This window comes from Piliocolobus tephrosceles, chromosome 7 (genome assembly GCF_002776525.5).
Source record: "Piliocolobus tephrosceles isolate RC106 chromosome 7, ASM277652v3, whole genome shotgun sequence".
Lineage (NCBI taxonomy): Eukaryota > Metazoa > Chordata > Mammalia > Primates > Cercopithecidae > Piliocolobus > Piliocolobus tephrosceles.
Window position 1 is genome coordinate 101,585,383 of NC_045440.1, and position 21,539 is coordinate 101,606,921.

Below are 21,539 nucleotides of genomic sequence, written 5' to 3' on the forward strand. Positions count from 1 at the left end.
ATATTTAGGATAGTTAGCTCTTCTTGTTGAATTGATCCCTTTACCATTATCTAATGGCCTTGTTTGTCTGTTTTGATCTTTGTTCATTTGAAATCTGTTTTATCAGAGACTAGGATTGCAACCCCTGTTTTTTTTTTTTTTTTGCTTTCCATTTGCTTGGTAGATCTTCCTGCATCTCTTTATTTTGAGCCTGTGTGTGTCTCTGCATGTGAGATGGGTCTCCTGAATACAGCACGCTGATAGGTCTTGCCTCTTTATCCAGTTGCTAGTCTGTGTCTTTTAATTGGAGCATTTAGCCCATTTACATTTAATGTTCGTATTGTTGTGTGTGAATTTGATCCTGTCATTATGATGTTGCCTGATTATTTTGCCTGTGAATTGATGCAGTTTCTTCATAGCATCGATGCTTTTTACAATTTGGCATGTTTTTGCAGTGGCTGGTACTGGTTGTTCCTTTCCATGTTTAGTGCTTCCTTCAGGAGCTCTTGTAAGGTAGGGCTGGTGGTGGCAAAATCTGTCAGTGTTTGCTTGTTTGTAAAGGATTTTATTTTTGCTTCACTTATGAAGCTTATTTTGGCTGTATATAAAATTCTGGGTTGTAAATTGTTTTCTTTAAGAATGTTGAATATTGGCTCCCACTGTCTTCTGGCTTGTAGGGTTTCTGCAGAGGGATCCACTGTTAGTCTGATGGGCTTCCCTTTGTGGGTAACCCGACCTTTCTCTCTGACTGCCCTTAACATTTTTTCATTCATTTCAAACTTGGTGAATCTGACAGTTAGGTGTCTTGGGGTTGCTCTTCTCTAGGAGTATCTTTGTGGTGGTCTCTGTATTTCCTGAATTTGAATGTTGGCCTGCTTGGCTATGTTGGGGAAGTTCTCCTGGATAATATGCTGAAGAGTTTTTTCTAACTCAGTTCCATTTTCCCTGTCACTTTCAGGTTCACCACTCAAACGCAGATTTGGTCTTTTCACATAGTCCTATATTTCTTGGAGGCTTTGTTTGTTTCTTTTCACTCTTTTTTTTTTCTCTTATCTTGTCTTCTCACTTCATTTCATTAATTTGATCTTCAGTCACTGATATCCTTTCTTCCACTTGATTGAATTGACTGTTGAAGCTTGTGCATGTGTCATGTAGTTCTTGTGCCATGGTTTTCAGCTCCATCAAGTCATTTAAGGTCTTGTCTACACTGTTTATTGCAGTTAGCCATTCGTCTAACCTTTTTTCAAGGTTTTTAGCTTCCTTGCGACGGGTTCTAACATGCTCCTTTTGCTCAGAGAAGTTTGTTATTACCAGCCTTCTGAAACCTACTTCTGTCAAGTCGTCAAAGTCATTCTCCATCCAGTTTTGTTCCATTGCTAGCAGGGAGCTGCAATCCTTGGAGGAGAAGAGGTGCTCTGGTTTTTGGAATTTTCAGCTTTTCTGCTCTGGTTTCTCCCCATCTTTGCAGTTTTATCTACCTTTGGTCTTTGATGTTGGTGACCTACACATAAGGTTTTGGTGTGGATGTCCTTTTTGTTGATGTTAATGCTATTCCTTTCTGTTTGTTAGTTTTCCTTCTAACAGTCAGGCTCCTCAGCTGCAGATCTGTTGGAGTTTACTGGAGTTCCACTCCAGACCCTGTTTGCCTGGGTATCAACAACACATATTGCAGAACAGCAAATATTGCTGCCTAATTCTTCCTCTGGAAGCTTCATCCCAGAGGGGCACCTGCCTCTATGAGGTGTCAGTTGGCCCCTACTGGGAGGTGTCTGTCAGTCAGGCTACATGGGCATCAGGGACCCACTTAAAGAGGCAGTCTGTCCCTTCTCATAGCTTGAATGACATGCTGAGAGAACCACTGCTCTCTTTAAAGCTGTCAGATAGGGACGTTTAAGCCTGCAGAAGTTGTCTACTGTATTTTATTCAGGTGTGCCCTGCCCACAGAGGTGGAATCTAGAGAGGCAGTAGGCCTTGCTGAGTTGCAGTGGGCTCTGCCCAGTTCGAGCTTCCCAGCCACTTTGTTTACTTTCTGAAGCCTCAGCAGTGGCGGACACCCCTCTCCCCACCAGGGTCCTGCCTTGCAGGTGGATCTCAGACTGCTACGCAGCAGTGAGCAAGGCTCCCTGGGAGTAGGACCTGCGGAGCCAGGCACGGGGTGAAATCCCCTGGTCTGCCAATTGCTAAGACTGTGGGAGAAGCATAGTATTTAAGCGAGCGTGTACCCTTCCTCCAGGTACAGTCTGCCATTGCTTCCTTTGGCTAGGAAAGGGAAATCTCCCAACCCCTTGTGCTTCCCAGGTGAGAAGACGCCCCACCCTGCTTTGGCTCACCCTCTGTGGGCTGCACCCACTCTCCAACCAGTCCCAATGAGAAGAACCAGGTACCTCAGTTGGAAATGCAGAAATCACCCGTCTTCTGTGTCAATCTCACTAGGAGCTGTAAAATAGAGCTGTTCCTATTTGGTCGTCTTGGAAGTGACTTCAACATTATTATATACTTAATTTATCTATCTCCTTTATTCTGTTAATGTGACTAATTATATCAATTGATTTTCAAATGTTCAACTGACCATGCAGTTCTATAAAAATCCCAACTTGGCTGTGATATATTTTTCTTTTTATATATTGCTAGATTGAGGTTGCTAATTGTTTAGGATTTTGGTATCTATAGTCATGAGTGATACTGACCATTTTTACCATTTTAAGTATATAATTCTGTTGAATTCTATATTTTTTCTTATAGCCTTGTCATCTTTTGATATTAGATTAGAAGATTGTACTATCTTCATAAATGAGTGAGCAAGTGTTTCCTCTTGTCGTACTCTCTAGAAAACTGTTTTCATGTGAAAATTCTAATCACTATATATTTCCATGTTGAAAAAAGTAATCTTAATTGAAAACGTACTTGGCTATAACACAAATCTGATCTAAATTTACAAGTCTTAATTTAGATGTCATTTAGAAAATTATTTGAAGAGACAGAGAATGGGTTGGGTGTGGTGGCTTACACATGTGATCTGAGCACTTTGGGAGGCCGAGGCAGGCAGATCAGCTGAGATCAGGAGTTTGAGATCAGCCTGGCCAACATGGTGACACCCCATCTCTACTCCAAATACAAAACTTAGCTGGGTGGCGCATGCCTGTAATCCCGACTCGGGAGGCCGCGACAGGAGAATTGCTTGAACCTGGGAGACGGAGGTTGCAGTGAGCCGAGATGGTGCCACTGCACTGCAGCCTGGGTGACAGAGCAAGACTCTGTCTCAAAAAATAAAGAATAAAAATAAAAGAAAGGAAAAGAAAAAGAGAGAGAGAGAGAATGAAATGGTAGGGACCATATGGACAAAGGACCCTAATTTAATAATTTTAAAGAGAACATAGAGAAGTATCTTGATCCTTTTTCCATCTCCAACACTAATACAGCCTTGTTCCTCAAAATTAAATTTTATACTATGTTTTGATAAAATAATACTTAACGATAAGATAAATATTTCTATCCCACTACAGTGGCCTAATTTATGTCAGGTAAAACTAATGAACATATAGATGCTAAACACATATAATGTTTTTTTGTTACTGTACGATCGTGATTTTATATTACTATTAACTTTTTTGGCTTAAGTTTTTTGTTGTTGTAAAATATACACAACATAAAATGTACTATTTTTACCATTTTAAGTATACAATTCTGTGGTGTTAAATACATTCACATTGTTGTACAACCTTCACAACAGTCTCCAGTATTTTTTCATCTTCCCCAACTGAAACTCTGAATCCATTAAACAATAACTCACCACCTTAATATTTAAATCTTCCAATGTATGACCACTGATTGTCTTTCCATTTACTTGTGTTATCTTAATTTCTTTTAAAAATATTTCATAGTCTTCATTATGTCTTTTACTTCCTCAGTTATGTTTATTTTTAAGCATTTTATTATTTTAGATGCTATTGTAAATGGAATTATTCTGTTCATTTTCTTTCTTTATTGTTTGTTTTTAATGCATAGAAACACAACTGATTTGTGTATGTTGGTGTTGTATCCCACAGCTTTGTGGAATTCATTGATTAGTTCTAAAATTTTTCTTGGAATCTTCAGTTTTATACATATACTATCATGTCATGTGCTAAAAGACATAATTTTACTTTTTCCTTTCCAATTTGGTTGCCTTTTATTTCATTTTGTTTCCTAATTTCTCTGGTGAGGACTTTAGTAGTTTTTGAATAAATTTTCCAATTTATTTTGAAAATATGAGGCAATATTTTAAAGTTGACTATAATTATCTCTTTTTATAATTTTCTTTATTGTCAAGGGAAACCTCTGACATTCATTTGGCTGTAATTAAAATCTGTACAAATAGCCAAAGACATAATGACAAACTGGCCCTGTATTGCTTTTACTTTTTCCATCTTAGTTGTACTTTTAATACTGTATTTTTTTCTATCTGAAATATTTGTTAAGTCAAACACTATAGATTACAAGTAAAATGATTCAGACTGGGAGACTTCCACTGACTCAGAAGTAAAAATGTCAAATAGTGATTATATTGTTTCAGTGCCATACTGGATATGAGATATAAACTTTCCATCACCACTCATAACTCATTATCTTTTTATTAAAGGATAACCCCAATTTATTTTAAGCATGGTTCAAAGTAGGTTCTAAACATACTCGTCTTCAGAGTGTTGAATAATTTTGGAATACTAGCTCACATTATGATTAAATCACATTTATTGTGGTACATAGCATAGAGATGCATATGTTCATTAAGTCACCACACATGTTTATGTAAATATGTAAAACTATATATACAATATGAGTTTGTGTTTTCAGTTTGTTTTTTGTCCTTAATCATTTTAAACATGATTATTTTCTTTTGTTTTTTATCAGATCTGGTATCTGAACTTCTTTAGAGTTGAATCTGACCACTTGTTGTTTTCTTAAATCTTACCCCTGCTAGATTGTTTTCTTAGGCACTGTGTAATTTAGTGTTGGGTGTTTTTCATCAATGAAACTTCTTCTATGAAGCCCTTACATGTTGGTTGAGGGCCTGTCCCCCACAGAGACATTTTATGTGTTTGCTTCTCTAAGGGACTTCACTACCACTAACCTGGGACCCCTATACTGTTAATCTTACAGCTAGAAGTTTTTTGAAACATTTAGGCAGTGTGAAATCAAGCCCTTAGACCTACATGCGCTTTAGAGTTGTTTTTAAAAATTACCCGGGGTAACTTTGTTCCCCTGCTTAGCCTGAGACAGATATAGCTTTTTTACTGAGTTTATTCTGTTATTTTTTGAATTTCTTAAATTTTATTCTCAGCTTATTAATATTCAGTCTTCTCTTTAAAATCTAAGTTATTAAGACATAATCCTTTATCCTTTGAGGAATTTATCATATTAGTGATGGGGTATGGATGTGTATATAAACATAATTCCAAGGTGGGCCGGGAAATTTAGCCCGTAGTTGGATTACTGTTACTCAGAGACAACTTTGTATTATAGAAGGGAGAGCAAAATTTGGGAATACAGCCATCTGTTTCTGCCACACTCACTGTTGCATCGGTTCTAAAGATAAATAAAACTTTATATTTTATGAGAACATACTGAACTGTACTTCAGTTAGATGAAGTTGTCAAATTTTTGTTCAGGTAAGTGGTCTAGAAAGTGGAACATTATATATTTAGATTATTCTACAGCTTTGAAATTATTTCCTATACTACTGCTGTGATTAAGGAAGTAGTATAGGAAATAATTATACTCATTAAAATTTTTATGCTATTTTGTTTACAGAACAGCACAACAATAAAAACTGCCATTAAAAGCACTAACATTTTGATGATTCCTCCTCATGACAAGTAAACAAAGCAAACACATACATACGTACACAAGTACACACACACATCTTCCTTTACAGGATACTTTCATAACCTATATGTCTTTGGGAGACTGTTATAACTACATAAAATCATATTTTGGATCTCTGGGTTTTCAGTAGTTTCAGTAAATGTGATTTTAAAGGATTATATTGTGTTGACAAAATTAAATTCCTCTGAGTTGTGATTTTAGGCAAATTATTTAGTGTTTTTTTCATTTTAACTTTTTCTGTATATATAAAATGTTTTTGGTAATGTCTTCCTTAATCACAGCAGTAGTATAGGAAATAATTTCAAAGCTGCAGAATAATCTAAAATGCTGAGTGAATACTAGAATATTTATTTACAACTCTACCTAAATAAAAATTGATATATTAACTACTCAATGTTTGGAAGCTCAGGGTCATGGCAAAGTGTGACAATGTGACAAGCATTGTTTATTGATTCAATAATTAAAATTGCGTTATTATAAGCCTAGTTTAAAAATATTAAGCATGAAGTGGTTCCTTTTTTAATGTCCAGTAACTGTTTAACATACATTGATAATTGAAAAGTGAATACTAGACTAAGAGGTTGTTTGGCATCAACTTCAGAGTTGTTGACAGAGTTTGCTGTAGTAGCAAAACTCTTGTCAGTTTTTCAGTTATTCAAGTGCAATTAACCTATGCAGTAATCTGCCTCAAATTATTATTCAAACAACCATTTAGATAGTATATTAAGTTTGAATTTACTCAATTGCTATTTTAAAAATTTCTTGTAATTGTTTTAAAACTCCTGAAAATACTTACGTCATTTCATATTTTTCTTTGAATGGTTTTATCCTTAACATTTAGAGAGAAACTTTTATTCAAAATGTAGAAATCATAACATTTAGACTATCATCTTATTTGAATAGCTGTGGAAAAAATTAAGATATCGAAACAGGTTAGGAAAATGAAGGTTATTGTTTAGCCATCACATACCATTCAACAAAATATTTTGTGTATAAAGCCTTTCCTATTTCAAAATATTCATATCAAAAATTTATTTAAATTATTGGCTACTCGAGTTTTAAAAGCTCAGATAGTTTTATTATGTAATTATAAGCTAATAATCTGAGATTACCTTACACTTCTTGCGTTATTTATGTTAATTATGTACCTGCGGAACACTTTGAAATTGCAGGTTTGATTTTTTAAATTCCAATTTGCACTCAAAAACAATCATTAAAATTTTTCAACATTTTACTATTAAAACATTGTTTTTCTTGCTTAGTTGGGTCAAAACTATTGAATATAGAGAACTTACTGTAAATGAATCTAGTTTAAGAAAACACATTCTAACAATTGTTTGTATTAAATGGAAGTATTTGTTTATATGATCCTTAGATGATTTATACCTTATGATTACGTACTTCTTTTCATGCTGACATGTTGATAGGCAGCACTGTACTTTTGTGCACATATAGCTCCAGCTTCCTGTGTTTCAGTCTGAGTCATGGTAAAGTGGGAAATATGAGTTTGAAGATTAAGTACTGAGCTTAAAACACTTAATTTTTTTCCCGCTCTTGCATTGAAATAGTGGGAGCACAGGCAGTTGAGACCACAGCAGGCCACTTGTTACTGTTGACTTAAGTACAACCAGTGGTCGAAGTGTTTAGCCCTTTGGGAAGTTTTGTGATTGAACAAGAATGCAGGAGTTATTTTGATGAGAGAAAGTAGCGATGGGGCCAAAACTATGGTCATCCTTAAGCTCTGAAGCAGGCCAAGGATGAAGGGCTATAAAGTGTTTGCTCTTCCAAATGAACAAAGATAAATTCACCTAGGAAAATAAACTTAGTATTTGGTCAATTTGCAACAAAATGGTAAAAGAATTGAACTGTTTATTTTAGAACTTGGCCTAAAGACGTATGGGAAAATAGTTCAACATCTCCATTTCTGGCCTGATTTTCACAACAGATTTGGAAACAGAGCAGAAAACTAATGCACAAACATGTTTAACAATACCAAACAAAATGTTGTAAATCCAAAATGAAAATTGAAACTGCGTGAGGAAGTAGAGCAAAGCTTTTACTGAGGAGTGCTTACTAAATTTGCAGCCAGTTTTCTTAGCATTCTTAGCAAGTATACCAAGTAGTGTTAAAAATTGAAGTCTTGTTGATTTGAGAGGCTATTTTCTCTCAGTTCTCCATTCTTGGAATATGATGTTCTTCTGTCTGTTGGAGGGAGGATTTAATTTAAGCATACTTCTACTCTAAAAACCTATCCATCAAGAAAGGTTATATTATCTTGCCTTTTATTTAATGAGCGTCCTTATCTGGAATTAGTTTGTGCTTTTTATTAGATGTTGTGTTACATTAGACAGCTAACCAAAAACCTGATTTTTTTATAGCTTCTCAAGTTGTAGGAATTTCTATTGTAGCAGATTTAGAACTACTTATTTTGTAAAAGCATTTATGTGAAAACCCCACAAACAGTGAGCTATTTGCTTTGTTTGATGTATTTGGGACAAAGAGTAACTATACTGTCTTCAGGTTTAACTCTATAATTCTCTCTAATAGTAAATCCCAGAACACTGTTACTTTGCTATGCTTGCTGCCTAAGTGTTCTTGCAATAAACGCTTGCCTGTCATTCTGTGAAAATCTTCCCCATTTGGCCTCCTTCTGAGGTTGCGGGGAAATTGAATTTTCTTCTGACTGAAAGATGTTATAAAACAATGAAGTTAAAGTAAAAGCCTCATGTAGGAGCTGAATATACCTTTGTCTAGATGGCATTTCTGTGATAATGAGAGCCGGGGCTTTGGTTTGTTTTGTACCGGATTTTAATTATCATTCCTGCTTTTAAGTGTTTAGAGATTAGTAGCTTCTGCTCTGACAACCTGTCTATAGAAAATGGAATACTGATCATATTATATTGTCTTTGTTTAAATTTTAAGGGGTGTTTTGTTTTGACAGTTAACTACTGATCATGACTTGTTAGCATAGGAAATTAACATTTTTGTTTGAGACATTCAAAGCAACAATAAACTATTGGAGGTTGAGGATATACAGCAAAAGAAAACGTGTCTGAAGTTAGAAAGATGAGAAAATGAGAAAGGCAATAGAGGGACCAAATTCTGTAAGAATGTGAGTGAACAATTTCTTAAGCATCAGTTCAACTTGATAATGATAATTATACCTATAATTTATGAAATATTTTCTATGTGTATATACTTCATTCACATTCATATTGCTATTTAATCTTAACTGTAAGAGATAAATATCATTATAATAACCATTTTACAGAGGAGTAAACAGACTCTGAAAAGTTAAACTACTTGCCTAAAATCACATGACTGGCATCTGAATTCCTTAACCCAGTACACCATACTGCCTGACAGACTAAGCTTAACTAAGTATCTATAACTGATATGTAAATACATATACATCTTTTAAACAAATAAGAATGTTGTATTTGATCAGTTTTCAGAGTATATGGGTTTAAGCTTGCAAGTTTTGTTTGCAAGTTTTAAATGGACAGCAAAGTTTGGGATTTTAGGAACCCCATACTTACAGCTAATCCTGAAAGAACTCAACATGTCAATGATTGCAGCATCTCTTCCACATTTGAGACTGCAGCTATTCAACTCCAGTTCAACTTTAAATAAAAGGTTTTATTTTATTCTGGCCTACTAAAAGCTGCTTAAAAGTCCAAAAACAAACCAACAAGCCTTTGACAGCAAGTTCGTTAGCACTGAATTTAGGACCTTATACATATTCAGAGTTCAGTATGTGTTTGTTGAATCAGATAAGCTTGTGCTCTATTCCGCTAAGAAACGTTTAACCATATAACATTTTAAAAATTATATTGTCTGGCCGGGCACGGTGGCTCAAGCCTGTAATCCCAGCACTTTGGGAGGCCGAGACGGGTGGATCACGAGGTCAGGAGATTGAGACCATCTTGGCTAACCCGTTGAAACCCCGTCTCTACTAAAAAATATAAAAAACGGGGGCGGAGCAAGATGGCCGAATAGAAACAGCTTCAGTCTCCATCTCCCAGCGCGAGCGACACAGAAGACCGGTGATTTCTGCATTTTCAACTGAGGTACTGGGGTCATCTCACTGGGAGTGCCGGACAATCGGTGCTGGTCAGCTGCTGCAGCCTGACCAGCAAGAGCTGAAGCAGGGCGAGGCATCGCCTCACCTGGGAAGCACGAGGGGGAAGGGAGTCCCTTTTCCTAGCCAGGGGAACTGAGACACACAACACCTGGAAAATCGGGTAACTCCCACCCCAATACTGCACTGTAACACCGGCACACCGGAGATTATATCCCACACCTGGCCGGGAGGGTCCCACGCCCACGGAGCCTCCCTCCTTGCTAACACAGCAGTCTGCGGCAATCTAACCGCAAGGCAGCAGCGAGGCTGGGGGAGGGGGGCCCGCCATCGCTGTGGCTTAAGTAGGTAAATAAAGCTGCTGGGAAGCTGGAACTGGGTGGAGCTCACAGCAGCTCAAGGAAACCTGCCTGTCTCTGTAGACTCCGCCTCTGGGGACAGGGCTCAGCTAAAGCAGCAGAGGCCTGTCCAGACGCAAACGACTCTGTCTGACAGCTTTGAAGAGAGCAGTGGATCTCCCAACAGGGAGGTTGAGATCTGAGAAGGGGCAGTCTGCCTGCTCAAGTGGGTCCCTAACCCCTGAGTAGCCTAACTGGGAGACATCCCCCACTAGGGGCAGTCTGACACCCCACACCTCACAGGGTGGAGTACACCCCTGAGAGGAAGCTTCCAAAGCAAGAATCAGACAGGTGCACTCGCTGTTCAGCAATATTCTATCTTCTGCAACCTCTGCTGCTGATACCCAGGCAAACAGGGTCTGGAGTGGACCTCAAGCAATCTCCAACAGACCTATAGCTGAGGGTCCTGACTGTCAGAAGGAAAACTATCAAACAGGAAGGACACCTATATCAAAACCCCATCAGTACGTCACCATCATCAAAGACCAGAGACAGATAAAACCACAAAGATGGGGAAAAAGCAGGGCAGAAAAGCTGGAAATTCAAAAAATAAGAGCACATCTCCTCCTGCAAAGGAGCACAGCCCATCGCCAGCAATGGATCAAAGCTGGTCAGAGAATGATTTTGATGAGATGAGAGAAGAAGGCTTCAGTCCATCAAACCTCTCAGAGCTAAAGGAGGAATTACGTACCCAGCGCAAAGAAACTAAAAATCTTGAAAGAAGAGTGGAAGAATTGACAGCTAGACTAATTAATGCAGAGAAGGTCATAAACGAAATGACAGAGATGAAAACCATGACACGAGAAATACGTGACAAATGCACAAGCTTCAGTAACCGACTCGATCAACTGGAAGAAAGAGTATCAGCGATGGAGGATCAAATGAATGAAATGAAGCGAGAAGAGAAACCAAAAGAAAAAAGAAGAAAAAGAAATGAACAAAGCCTGCAAGAAGTATGGGATTATGTCAAAAGACCAAATCTACGTCTGATTGGGGTGCCTGAAAGTGAGGGGGAAAATGGAACCAAATTGGAAAACACTCTACAGGATATCATCCAGGAGAACTTCCCCAACCTAGCAGGGCAGGCCAACATTCAAATTCAGGAAATACAGAGAACACCACAAAGATACTCCTCCAGAAGAGCAACTCCAAGACACATAATTGCCAGATTCACCAAAGTTGAAATGAAGGAAAAAATCTTAAGGGCAGCCAGAGAGAAAGGTCGGGTTACCCACAAAGGGAAGCCCATCAGACTGACAGTAGATCTCTCAGCAGAAACTCTACAAGCCAGAAGAGAGTGGGGGCCAATATTCAACGTTCTGAAAGAAAAGAATTTTCAACCCAGAATTTCATATCCAGCCAAACTAAGTTTCATAAGTGAAGGAGAAATAAAATTCTTTACAGATAAGCAAATGCTTAGAGATTTTGTCACCACCAGGCCTGCCTTACAAGAGACCCTGAAGGAAGCCCTAAACATGGAAAGGAACAACCGGTACCAGCCATTGCAAAAACATGCCAAAATGTAAAGACCATCGAGGCTAGGAAGAAACTGCATCAACTAATGAGCAAAATAACCAGTTAATATCATAATGGCAGGATCGAGTTCACACATAACAATATTAACCTTAAATGTAAATGGACTAAATGCTCCAATTAAAAGACACAGACTGGCAAACTGGATAAAGAGTCAAGACCCATCAGTCTGCTGTCTTCAGGAGACCCATCTCACATGCAGAGACATACATAGGCTCAAAATAAAGGGATGGAGGAAGATCTACCAAGCAAATGGAGAACAAAAAAAAGCAGGGGTTGCAATCCTAGTCTCTGATAAAACAGACTTTAAACCATCAAAGATCAAAAGAGACAAAGAAGGCCATTACATAATGGTAAAGGGATCAATTCAACAGGAAGAGCTAACTATCCTAAATATATATGCACCTAATACAGGAGCACCCAGATTCATAAAGCAAGTCCTTAGAGACTTACAAAGAGACTTAGACTCCCATACAATAATAATGGGAGACTTCAACACTCCACTGTCAACATTAGACAGATCAACGAGACAGAAAGTTAACAAGGATATCCAGGAATTGAACTCATCTCTGCACCAAGCGGACCTAATAGACATCCATAGAACTCTCCACCCCAAGTCAACAGAATATACATTCTTCTCAGCACCACATCACACTTATTCCAAAATTGACCACATAATTGGAAGTAAAGCACTCCTCAGCAAATGTAAAAGAACAGAAATTATAACAAACTGTCTCTCTGACCCCAGGGCAATCAAACTAGAACTCAGGACTAAGAAACTCAATCAAAACCGCTCAACTACATGGAAACTGAACAACCTGCTCCTGAATGACTACTGGGTACATAACGAAATGAAAGCAGAAATAAAGATGTTCTTTGAATCCAATGAGAACAAAGATACAACATACCAGAATCTCTGGGACACATTTAAAGCAGTGTGTAGAGGGAAATTTATAGCACTAAGTGCCCACAAGAGAAAGCAGGAAAAATCTAAAATTGACACTCTAACATCACAATTAAAAGAACTAGAGAGGCAAGAGCAAACACATTCAAAAGCTAGCAGAAGGCAAGAAATAACTAAGATCAGAGCAGAACTGAAGGAGATAGAGACACAAAAAACCCTCCAAAAAATCAATGAATCCAGGAGTTGGTTTTTTGAAAAGATCAACAAAATTGACAGACCACTAGCAAGGCTAACAAAGAAGAAAAGAGAGAGGAATCAAATAGACGCAATAAAAAATGATAAAGGGGATATCACCACTGACCCCACAGAAATACAAACTACCATCAGAGAATACTATAAACACCTCTACGCAAATCAACTAGAAAATCTAGAAGAAATGGATAATTTCCTGGACACGTACACTCTCCCAAGACTAAACCAGGAAGAAGTTGAATCCCTGAATAGACCAATAGCAGGCTCTGAAATTGAGGCAACAATTAATAGCCTACCCACCAAAAAAAGCCCAGGACCAGATGGATTCACAGCTGAATTCTACCAGAGGTACAAGGAGGAGCTGGTACCATTCCTTCTGAAACTATTCCAATCAATAGAAAAAGAGGGAATCCTCCCTAACTCATTTTATGAGGCCAACATCATCCTGATACCAAAGCCTGGCAGAGACACAACAAAAAAAGAGAATTTTAGACCAATCTCCCTGATGAACATCGATTGCAAAAATCCTCAATAAAATACTGGCAAACCGGATTCAGCAGCACATCAAAAAGCTTATCCACCATGATCAAGTGGGCTTCATCCCTGGGATGCAAGGCTGGTTCAACATTCACAAATCAGTCAACATAATCCAGCATATAAACAGAACCAAAGACAAGAACCACATGATTATCTCAATAGATGCAGAAAAGGCTTTTGACAAAATTCAACAGCCCTTCATGCTAAAAACGCTCAAAACAGAGATATAGACCAAAACAGAGATATAGACCAATGGAACAGAACGGAGCCTTCAGAAATAATGCCACACATCTACAACCATCTGATCTTTGACAAACCTGACAAAAACAAGAAATGGGGAAAGGATTCCCTATTTAATAAATGGTGCTGGGAAAATTGGCTAGCCATAAGTAGAAAGCTGAAACTGGATCCTTTCCTTACTCCTTATACGAAGATTAATTCAAGATGGATTAGAGACTTAAATGTTAGACCTCATACCATAAAAACCCTAGAAGAAAATCTAGGTAGTACCATTCAGGACATAGGCATGGGCAAGGACTTCATGTCTAAAACACCAAAAGCAATGGCAGCAAAAGCCAAAATTGACAAATGGGATCTAATTAAACTAAAGAGCTTCTGCACAGCAAAAGAAACTACCATCAGAGTGAACAGGCAACCTACAGAATGGGAGAAAATTTTTGCAATCTACTCATCTGACAAAGGGCTAATTTCCAGAATCTACAAAGAACTCAAACAAATATACAAGAAAAAAACAAACAACCCCATCAAAAAGTGGGGAAAGGATATGAACAGACATTTCTCAAAAGAAGACATTCATACAGCCAACAGACACATGAAAAAATGCTCATCATCACTGGCCATCAGAGAAATGCAAATCAAAACCACAATGAGATACCATCTCACACCAGTTAGAATGGCAATCATTAAAAAATCAGGAAACAATAGGTGTTGGAGAGGATGTGGAGAAATAGGAACACTTTTACACTGTTGGTGGGATTGTAAACTAGTTCAACCATTATGGAAAACAGTATGGCGATTCCTCAAGGATCTAGAACTAGATGTACCATATGACCCAGCCATCCCACTACTGGGTATATACCCAAAGGATTATAAATTATGCTACTACAAAGACACATGCACACGTATGTTTATTGCGGCACTATTCACAATAGCAAAGACTTGGAATCAACCCAAATGTCCATCAGTGACAGACTGGATTAAGAAAATGTGGCACATATACACCATGGAATACTATGCAGCCATAAAAAAGGATGAGTTTGCGTCCTTTGTAGGGACATGGATGCAGCTGGAAACCATCATTCTTAGCAAACTATCACAAGAAGAGAAAACCAAACACCGCATGTTCTCACTCATAGGTGGGAACTGAACAATGAGCTCACTTGGACTCGGGAAGGGGAACATCACACACTGGGGCCTATCATGGGGATGGGGGAGGGGGGAGGGATTGCATTGGGGAGTTATACCTGATATAAATGATGAATTAATGGGTGCTGACGAGTTGATGGGTGCAGCACACCAACATGGCACAAGTATACATATGTAACAAACCTGCACGTTATGCACATGTACCCTAGAACTTAAAGGTATAATAAAAAATATATATATATATAAAAAACTAGCCGGGCGAGGTGGCGGGTGCCTGTGGTCCCAGCTACTCGGGAGGCTGAGGCAGGAGAATGGCGTGAACCCGGGTGGCGGAGGTTGCAGTGAGCTGAGATCCGGCCACTGCACTCCAGCCTGGGCGACAGAGGGAGACTCCGTCTCAAAAAAAAAAATTATATTGTCAAATCTACTAATTTTTAATGTCTCCTTAATTAACATGCAAGGCATGAGTAATATTTTGCTGTTTCTTAAACTGATAATCACTTTTCTATAGTTATTCTGGGTTCCATTATAAATACTCTATAGAAGGGGTAGACAAATATTTTTCTGTAAAGGGCCAGTTAGTAAATACCTTTAGACTTTGTAGATCATAGCTTCTCTATAGCAAATTCTCAACTCTGCTGAAAAGAAGTCATATACAATCAATACATGAATGGAGGTGGCTGTGATCTAGTAAAACTTTATTCCCCAATACAGACAGATTAGCCCCTTAACTGTAGCTTGCAGACTCTACTCTGTAGGAACATACTCAATGGTTTAATCTTAACCTTTTCTGGATCTTACCTACTTTTAGAGGAAGCTGGAAACATGCATGTGCTTTCTAACAAAAACCATTTGAGAATATGTGTTTACATATAAGCATTATGTATTAGCATTAATGTTTATGTGATTATCATTCGCATATAAGATGTGAAAAAGTTACAAATAATAATTGCTGATTTTAATTTATAATTTGAATTTTTTATTTTTGTTTACGTTACAAAGTAAGATTTTTTTTTTTTCTTCTCATCCCAGGGAGATTCTATACAAGCAGGTGAGGACTCACCATTCTCAGATTCTGTCACCTTGGAACAAACTACAAGTAATATTGGCGGAACCAGTGGACGTGTTAGTTTATGGATGCAGTGGGTGCTTCCCAAAGTTACTGTAAAGCTCTTTGCTCCAGATCCTGAAAATAAAGGCACAGGTACAGGATTGCTTTTCTTCTTCTTTTCCTTTTTTTTTTTTTTTTGAGACGGAGTTTTGCTCTTGTTGCCCAGGCTGAAGTTCAGTGGCGTGACCTTGGCTCACTGCAACCTCTGCCTCCCGGGTTCAGGCGATTCTCCTGCCTCAACCTCCCGAGTAGCTGAGATTACAGGCATGCGCCACCATGCCAAGCTAATTTTGTATTTTCAGTAGAGACAGGGGTTTCTCCATATTGGTCAGTCTGGTCTTGAACTCCTGAACTCAAGTGATCCGCCCGCCTCGACCTCCCAAAGTGCTGGGATTACAGGCGTGAACCACCGTGCCCAGCCTGGATTGTTTTTCTTCTTTACTGAAAAGTGCAAATATTAAATGCTATTTTGGAAGACATATTAAACATAATTTATTGTCATTTATAATTAAATAAGTATTATTAAACCTAATTCAAGGAGTTTCTAGTTGCAGTGCTAAAATGTTGAATCTTATTAACGCTAAAGGTTTATGTGTACGTATTTTCCTTGACTTTGTAATACATAAATTTTGTCCTGTTTGTATTAAAATTCATCTAAAAGACCATGAGGAATTTTCCTCAGTGGTCATATTGATACATTATACTATTGTCACTAAAATTATTGGGAAAATCCTTGACTGATATCAAATATAACACTCCAGATATTAACTAGGCTTTCCCCTTTCTTGAAATAAATGTCTTATCTTAATCGAAAGACCTGTGCTGATTTGCTTATTATTCTAGAAGCTTTTGTGATCTCAGTGCCTCTGTACATATCCAGCATGCATATGTCAACGTGAAATGTAAAATGGAAAGTTTTAATATTAATTGTGAAGACTGTATTGATATTACTGTTTGTTTCTTATTGCAGAGGTTTGTATGGTGTGTGAACTAGAAGATCTCAGTGCTTCTATAGATGTCCAGGATGTATATACCAAAGTGAAATGTAAAATAGAGAGTTTCAATATTGATCACTATAGAAGCAGGTAAATAATGAATAATGAATATAAGAAAATCTGTATTTTTCTTTGAACAAAGTTGCTATAAGACTTTTTCTATTTTAATTTGGCTAGCTATTAAAATAAATACTATACAGGCATACCTTGGACATTTTGGGAGTTTGGTTCCAGACTACTCCAATAAAGTGAATATTTCAATAAAGCAAGTGACACAAATTGTTTGGTTTCTCAGTGTATGTAAAGTTGTGTAAACACTACACTGTAGTCTGTGAAGTGTATAATAGCATTATGTATTTAAAAATGTACATACCTTAATTTAAAAATACTTTATTGCTAAAATGTGCTAATGAACATCTGAGCACTCAATGAGTCATCATCTTGTTGCTGATGGAGGGTCTTGTCTTGATGTTGATGGCTGCTGACTGATTGGGTGGTGGTTGCTGAAGGTTAGGGTAGCTGTGGCAATTTCTTAAAATAAGTCAATAATGTAGTTTGCCACATGGATTGAATCTTTTCTTTATGAAGGATTTCTCTGTAGCATTCAATGCTGTTTAGTGGCATTTTACCCACAACAGAATTTCTTTCAAAATTAGAGTCAGTCCTCTCAAACTTTGCTGCTGCTGTAAAAAATGAGATTATGGAATATTCTGAATCGTTTGTTGTCATTTCAACAATGTTCCCAGCATCTTCCCCAGGAGTAGTTTCCATCTCCAGAAACCACTTTCTTTGCTTATTCATAAGAAGCAACTCCTCATCCATTCAAGTTTCATCATGAGATATAGCAGTTCAGCCCCATCTTTAGACTCCACTCCTATTTCTTGTTCTCACCACATCTACCATTACTTCCTCCAATGAGGTCTTGAAACCCTCAAAGTCACCAATGAGGGCTGGAATCAACTTCTTACAAACGTCTGTTAATGTTGATATTTTTACCTCCTCCCATGAATCACGAATGTTCGGTGTCTACAGTGGCGAATCTATTACAGAAGGTGTTTCAATTTACTTTGCCTAGAACCTTCAGAAGAAGCACTATCTGATACAGTTTGGATATATGTCCCTTCCAAATCTCGTGTAGAAATGTGATCCCCAATGTCAGAGGTTGGGTCTGGTGGGAGATATTTGGGTCATAGGGGAGGATCTCTCATGTATGGCTTGGTGCCTCCCCACGGTAACAAGTGAAGCTCTCGATTTCTTAGTTCATGCAAGAGCTGGTTGTTTAAAAAGAGCATAGCACCTCCCCACTTTCTCTTGCTCACTCTCTTACCATGTGACACACCTGTTCTGCTTTGCCTTCTTCATGAGTAAAAGCTTCCTGAGGCCTCACCAGAAGCCAAGTAGATGATAGTGCCATGCTTGTACAGCCTGCAAAACCATGAGCCAAATAAACTTCTTTCCTTTATAAATTACCCAGTCTCAGGTACTCCTTTATAGCAATGCAAAATGGACTAACACACTGTGGCCTTACAGAATGTATTTCTTAAGTAATAAGACTTGTAAGTCAGAATTACTGCTTGATCCATGAGCTGAAGAATGGATGTTAGCAGGCGTGAAGACAACATTCATCTCCTTGTGTATCTCCATTAGAACTCTTTGGTAACCAGGTGTATTGTCAATGAACAGTAATATTTTCAAAGGATTTTGTTCTCTAAACAAGCAGCCGTTCTCAACAAAGGGCTTAAAATATTCAGGAGATTATGCTGTAAACAGATGTGCTATCATCCAAGCTTAGTTATTCCCGTGTATAGAGCACAGGGGAAGAGTAGATTTAACATAATTCTTAAGGGCCCTGGGATTTTCAGAATGGTAAGTGAGCATTATCTTCAACTTCACCGGCTCCATTCACCTCTAACAAGAGAGTCAGTCTGTCCTTTGAAGATTTAAACCCAAGCATTGACTTCTCCTCTATCAGTCTTAGATGGCATCTTCTTCCAAGAGAAGACTGTTTTGTCTACATTGAAAATCTGTTAGTGTAGCCACCTTCATCAGTGAACTGAGCTACATCTTTTGTATAACTTGCTGCCACTTATCCATCAGCATTTGTTGCTTCATGTTGCACATTAATGTTATAGAGACGGCTTTTTTCCTTAAGCCTCATGAACTAACTTCTGCTAGCTTCAAACTTAACTTTTGCAGCTTTCTTACCTCTCTCAATTTCTAGAATTGAAGAGAGTTAGGGTCTTGCTTTGGATTTAACAGAATGGTGTGGCTGATTTGATCCTCTACCCAGACCACTCAGACTTTCTGCCTATCAGCAATAAGACTGTTTCACTTTCTTATCATTTGCGAGTTCTCTGGAGTAGCACTTTTATTTTTCTTCAAGAAGCTTCCTTTGCATTCACAACTTGGCACAAGAAGCTTTGTTTTCTGCCTATCTCGGCTTTTGACATGCCTTCCTCACTAAGCTTAATCATTTTTAGATTTTTATTTAAAGTGAGAGATTTGCAACTCTTCTTTCACTGGAACACTTAAGAGGCCATTGTAGGGTTATTGATTGGCTTCATTTCAATATTGTTATGTTTCAAGGAATAGGCAGACCTGAGGTGAGAGAGAAAGATGGGAAATAGTAGGGTCAGTGAAGCAATCCGAAAACACGCAGCATTGATCAATTAAGTTTGCGTCTTATTTGGGCACTGTTCATGATGTCCTGAAATGATTATAATGATAACGTCAAAAATCACTGATCACAGGTCACCATATATCTGTATAATAATAATGAAAAAGTTTGAAATATTTTAAGAATTACCAATATGTGACACAGAGACTGAAAGTCAGCACATATTGTTGGAAAAAATGGTGCTGATGGACTTACTCAATGTAAGACTGCCGTAGACCTTCAATTTGGGTAAAACATAATATCTGCACTATGCAGTAAAGCAAAGCCCATAAAACCGAGGTATGCCTGTACTTATTCTCAAAGAGGGTTCTTAACAGATACATTGGTTAATTTTATTTCGTATTTGTTCATGTATGGAGTATAATAAAATTTTGTTTTATAAGATGACAAATCTGTTCATAAATATATACATTGCCATATTAAATGAAATAAGCTACTTTTACTAATAATCTTACACAATTTATTTTCTGTATTTTATATTTGCTTAGATGCCTGCAACATAGTTGATGGCTTTGATTTTTGCTGTATAATTCCCATTCATTCTCTATACCAATATAATCATGCACTGACATGGAGCAATAGCTCATTTCCGAAGCACTTTGATGACTCTCATCTCACAGATGATTATTATGTATATGGTGGATGTTCCTAGAACCATTGTTTCTGGCATAATAAATTTCTATCAAAAGTATAATTACATGCAAATATGCATGGCTTGTAATAATAACATTAGTAAAAAAGTTTTCAGATATTTTCACAAAGCTCTGTATAGGTTTTATCATACATTTTTCTGAAACAAAAATACAAATGCCTTTTTTTTTTGCTTTATAGTAGTACAATGATGCTTCTTTTTGTAATTGAACTAAAATTCACATGCCATAAAACTTGTTTTGAAAAACAAGTGTTTTTCAAAAATATTTTAAATGGCATCATATTTTCAATTTTGTAGTTTTTGGCTTAGAAACAGCCTTAAAATCCATTTCTTTCTGAATTCATTTATTTATTTAACAATTTTTTATTGTGTGCCACCAGAAGCACCTATATGTTTCTGTACATATATTGATGTATTATGTACTCTAAAAAATTATTTTTAATTTACCAAGTTCCTAATTCTGCATTAAAAGTGTTTGAATTTTTATCCATTATTGCATATATCATATTGTCTCAATAATTATCAAATCTGTCACAATTATGGGATAAAAATATTTTGCTGGATATGTGTTAGGACTTCTTCTAATAGTATCAACTTACCAATCATATGATAATTATTTTTGTCATATTAAACAGTGAATTATTAATTGGCTTTTGATCATAGAATGTTCAACTCTTTAGTTTCTTTGAAATGGTATGTATCTGTATAAAAATGATCTTTGCAAGTGATAGTACAGTATTTTAGCTGAAATAATTTTTAATGTCATGAATATTACATATTATGTTGTACTTTATCCCTGACTTTACTGCTAAATTTATATAAATTATAAATATTCAGATAATTTATTAATTTATTAAAAACATATTTGTTGTGTGTATGGTATGCACCAAGTGCTATGCTAAATGAGTACTGGGGATGTAGTGTTTAAGAAAAATAGCCTGGCATGGTGGCTCACACCTGTGATCCTAGCACTTTGGGAGGCCAAGGCAGGGGGATTGCTTGAGCCCAGGAGTTTGAGACCAGCTGGGACAAGATGGCAAGACCCCATCACCATATACACACAAAAAGTAGCTGGGCATGGTGGTGTATGCCTGTAGTTCCAGCTGCTGGGGAGGCTAAGGTGGGTGGATTGCTTGAGCCCAGGAGTTCAAGGTTACAGTGAGCTATGATTG

General features: G+C 37.3%; 1 protein-coding gene across 1 annotated transcript in view; it reads left to right on the forward strand.

Moving 5' to 3' along the window:
* The window catches only part of LOC111520902 (vacuolar protein sorting-associated protein 13B), an 883,038-nt gene that overhangs the window by 484,589 nt on the left and 376,910 nt on the right, over nt 1-21,539 (forward strand). Inside the window, exons 26-27 of the mRNA XM_026454936.2 lie at nt 15,965-16,136; nt 17,014-17,128. Coding sequence (XP_026310721.1) covers nt 15,965-16,136; nt 17,014-17,128 — 287 coding nt within the window. The remainder of the gene's footprint in view (nt 1-15,964; nt 16,137-17,013; nt 17,129-21,539) is intronic.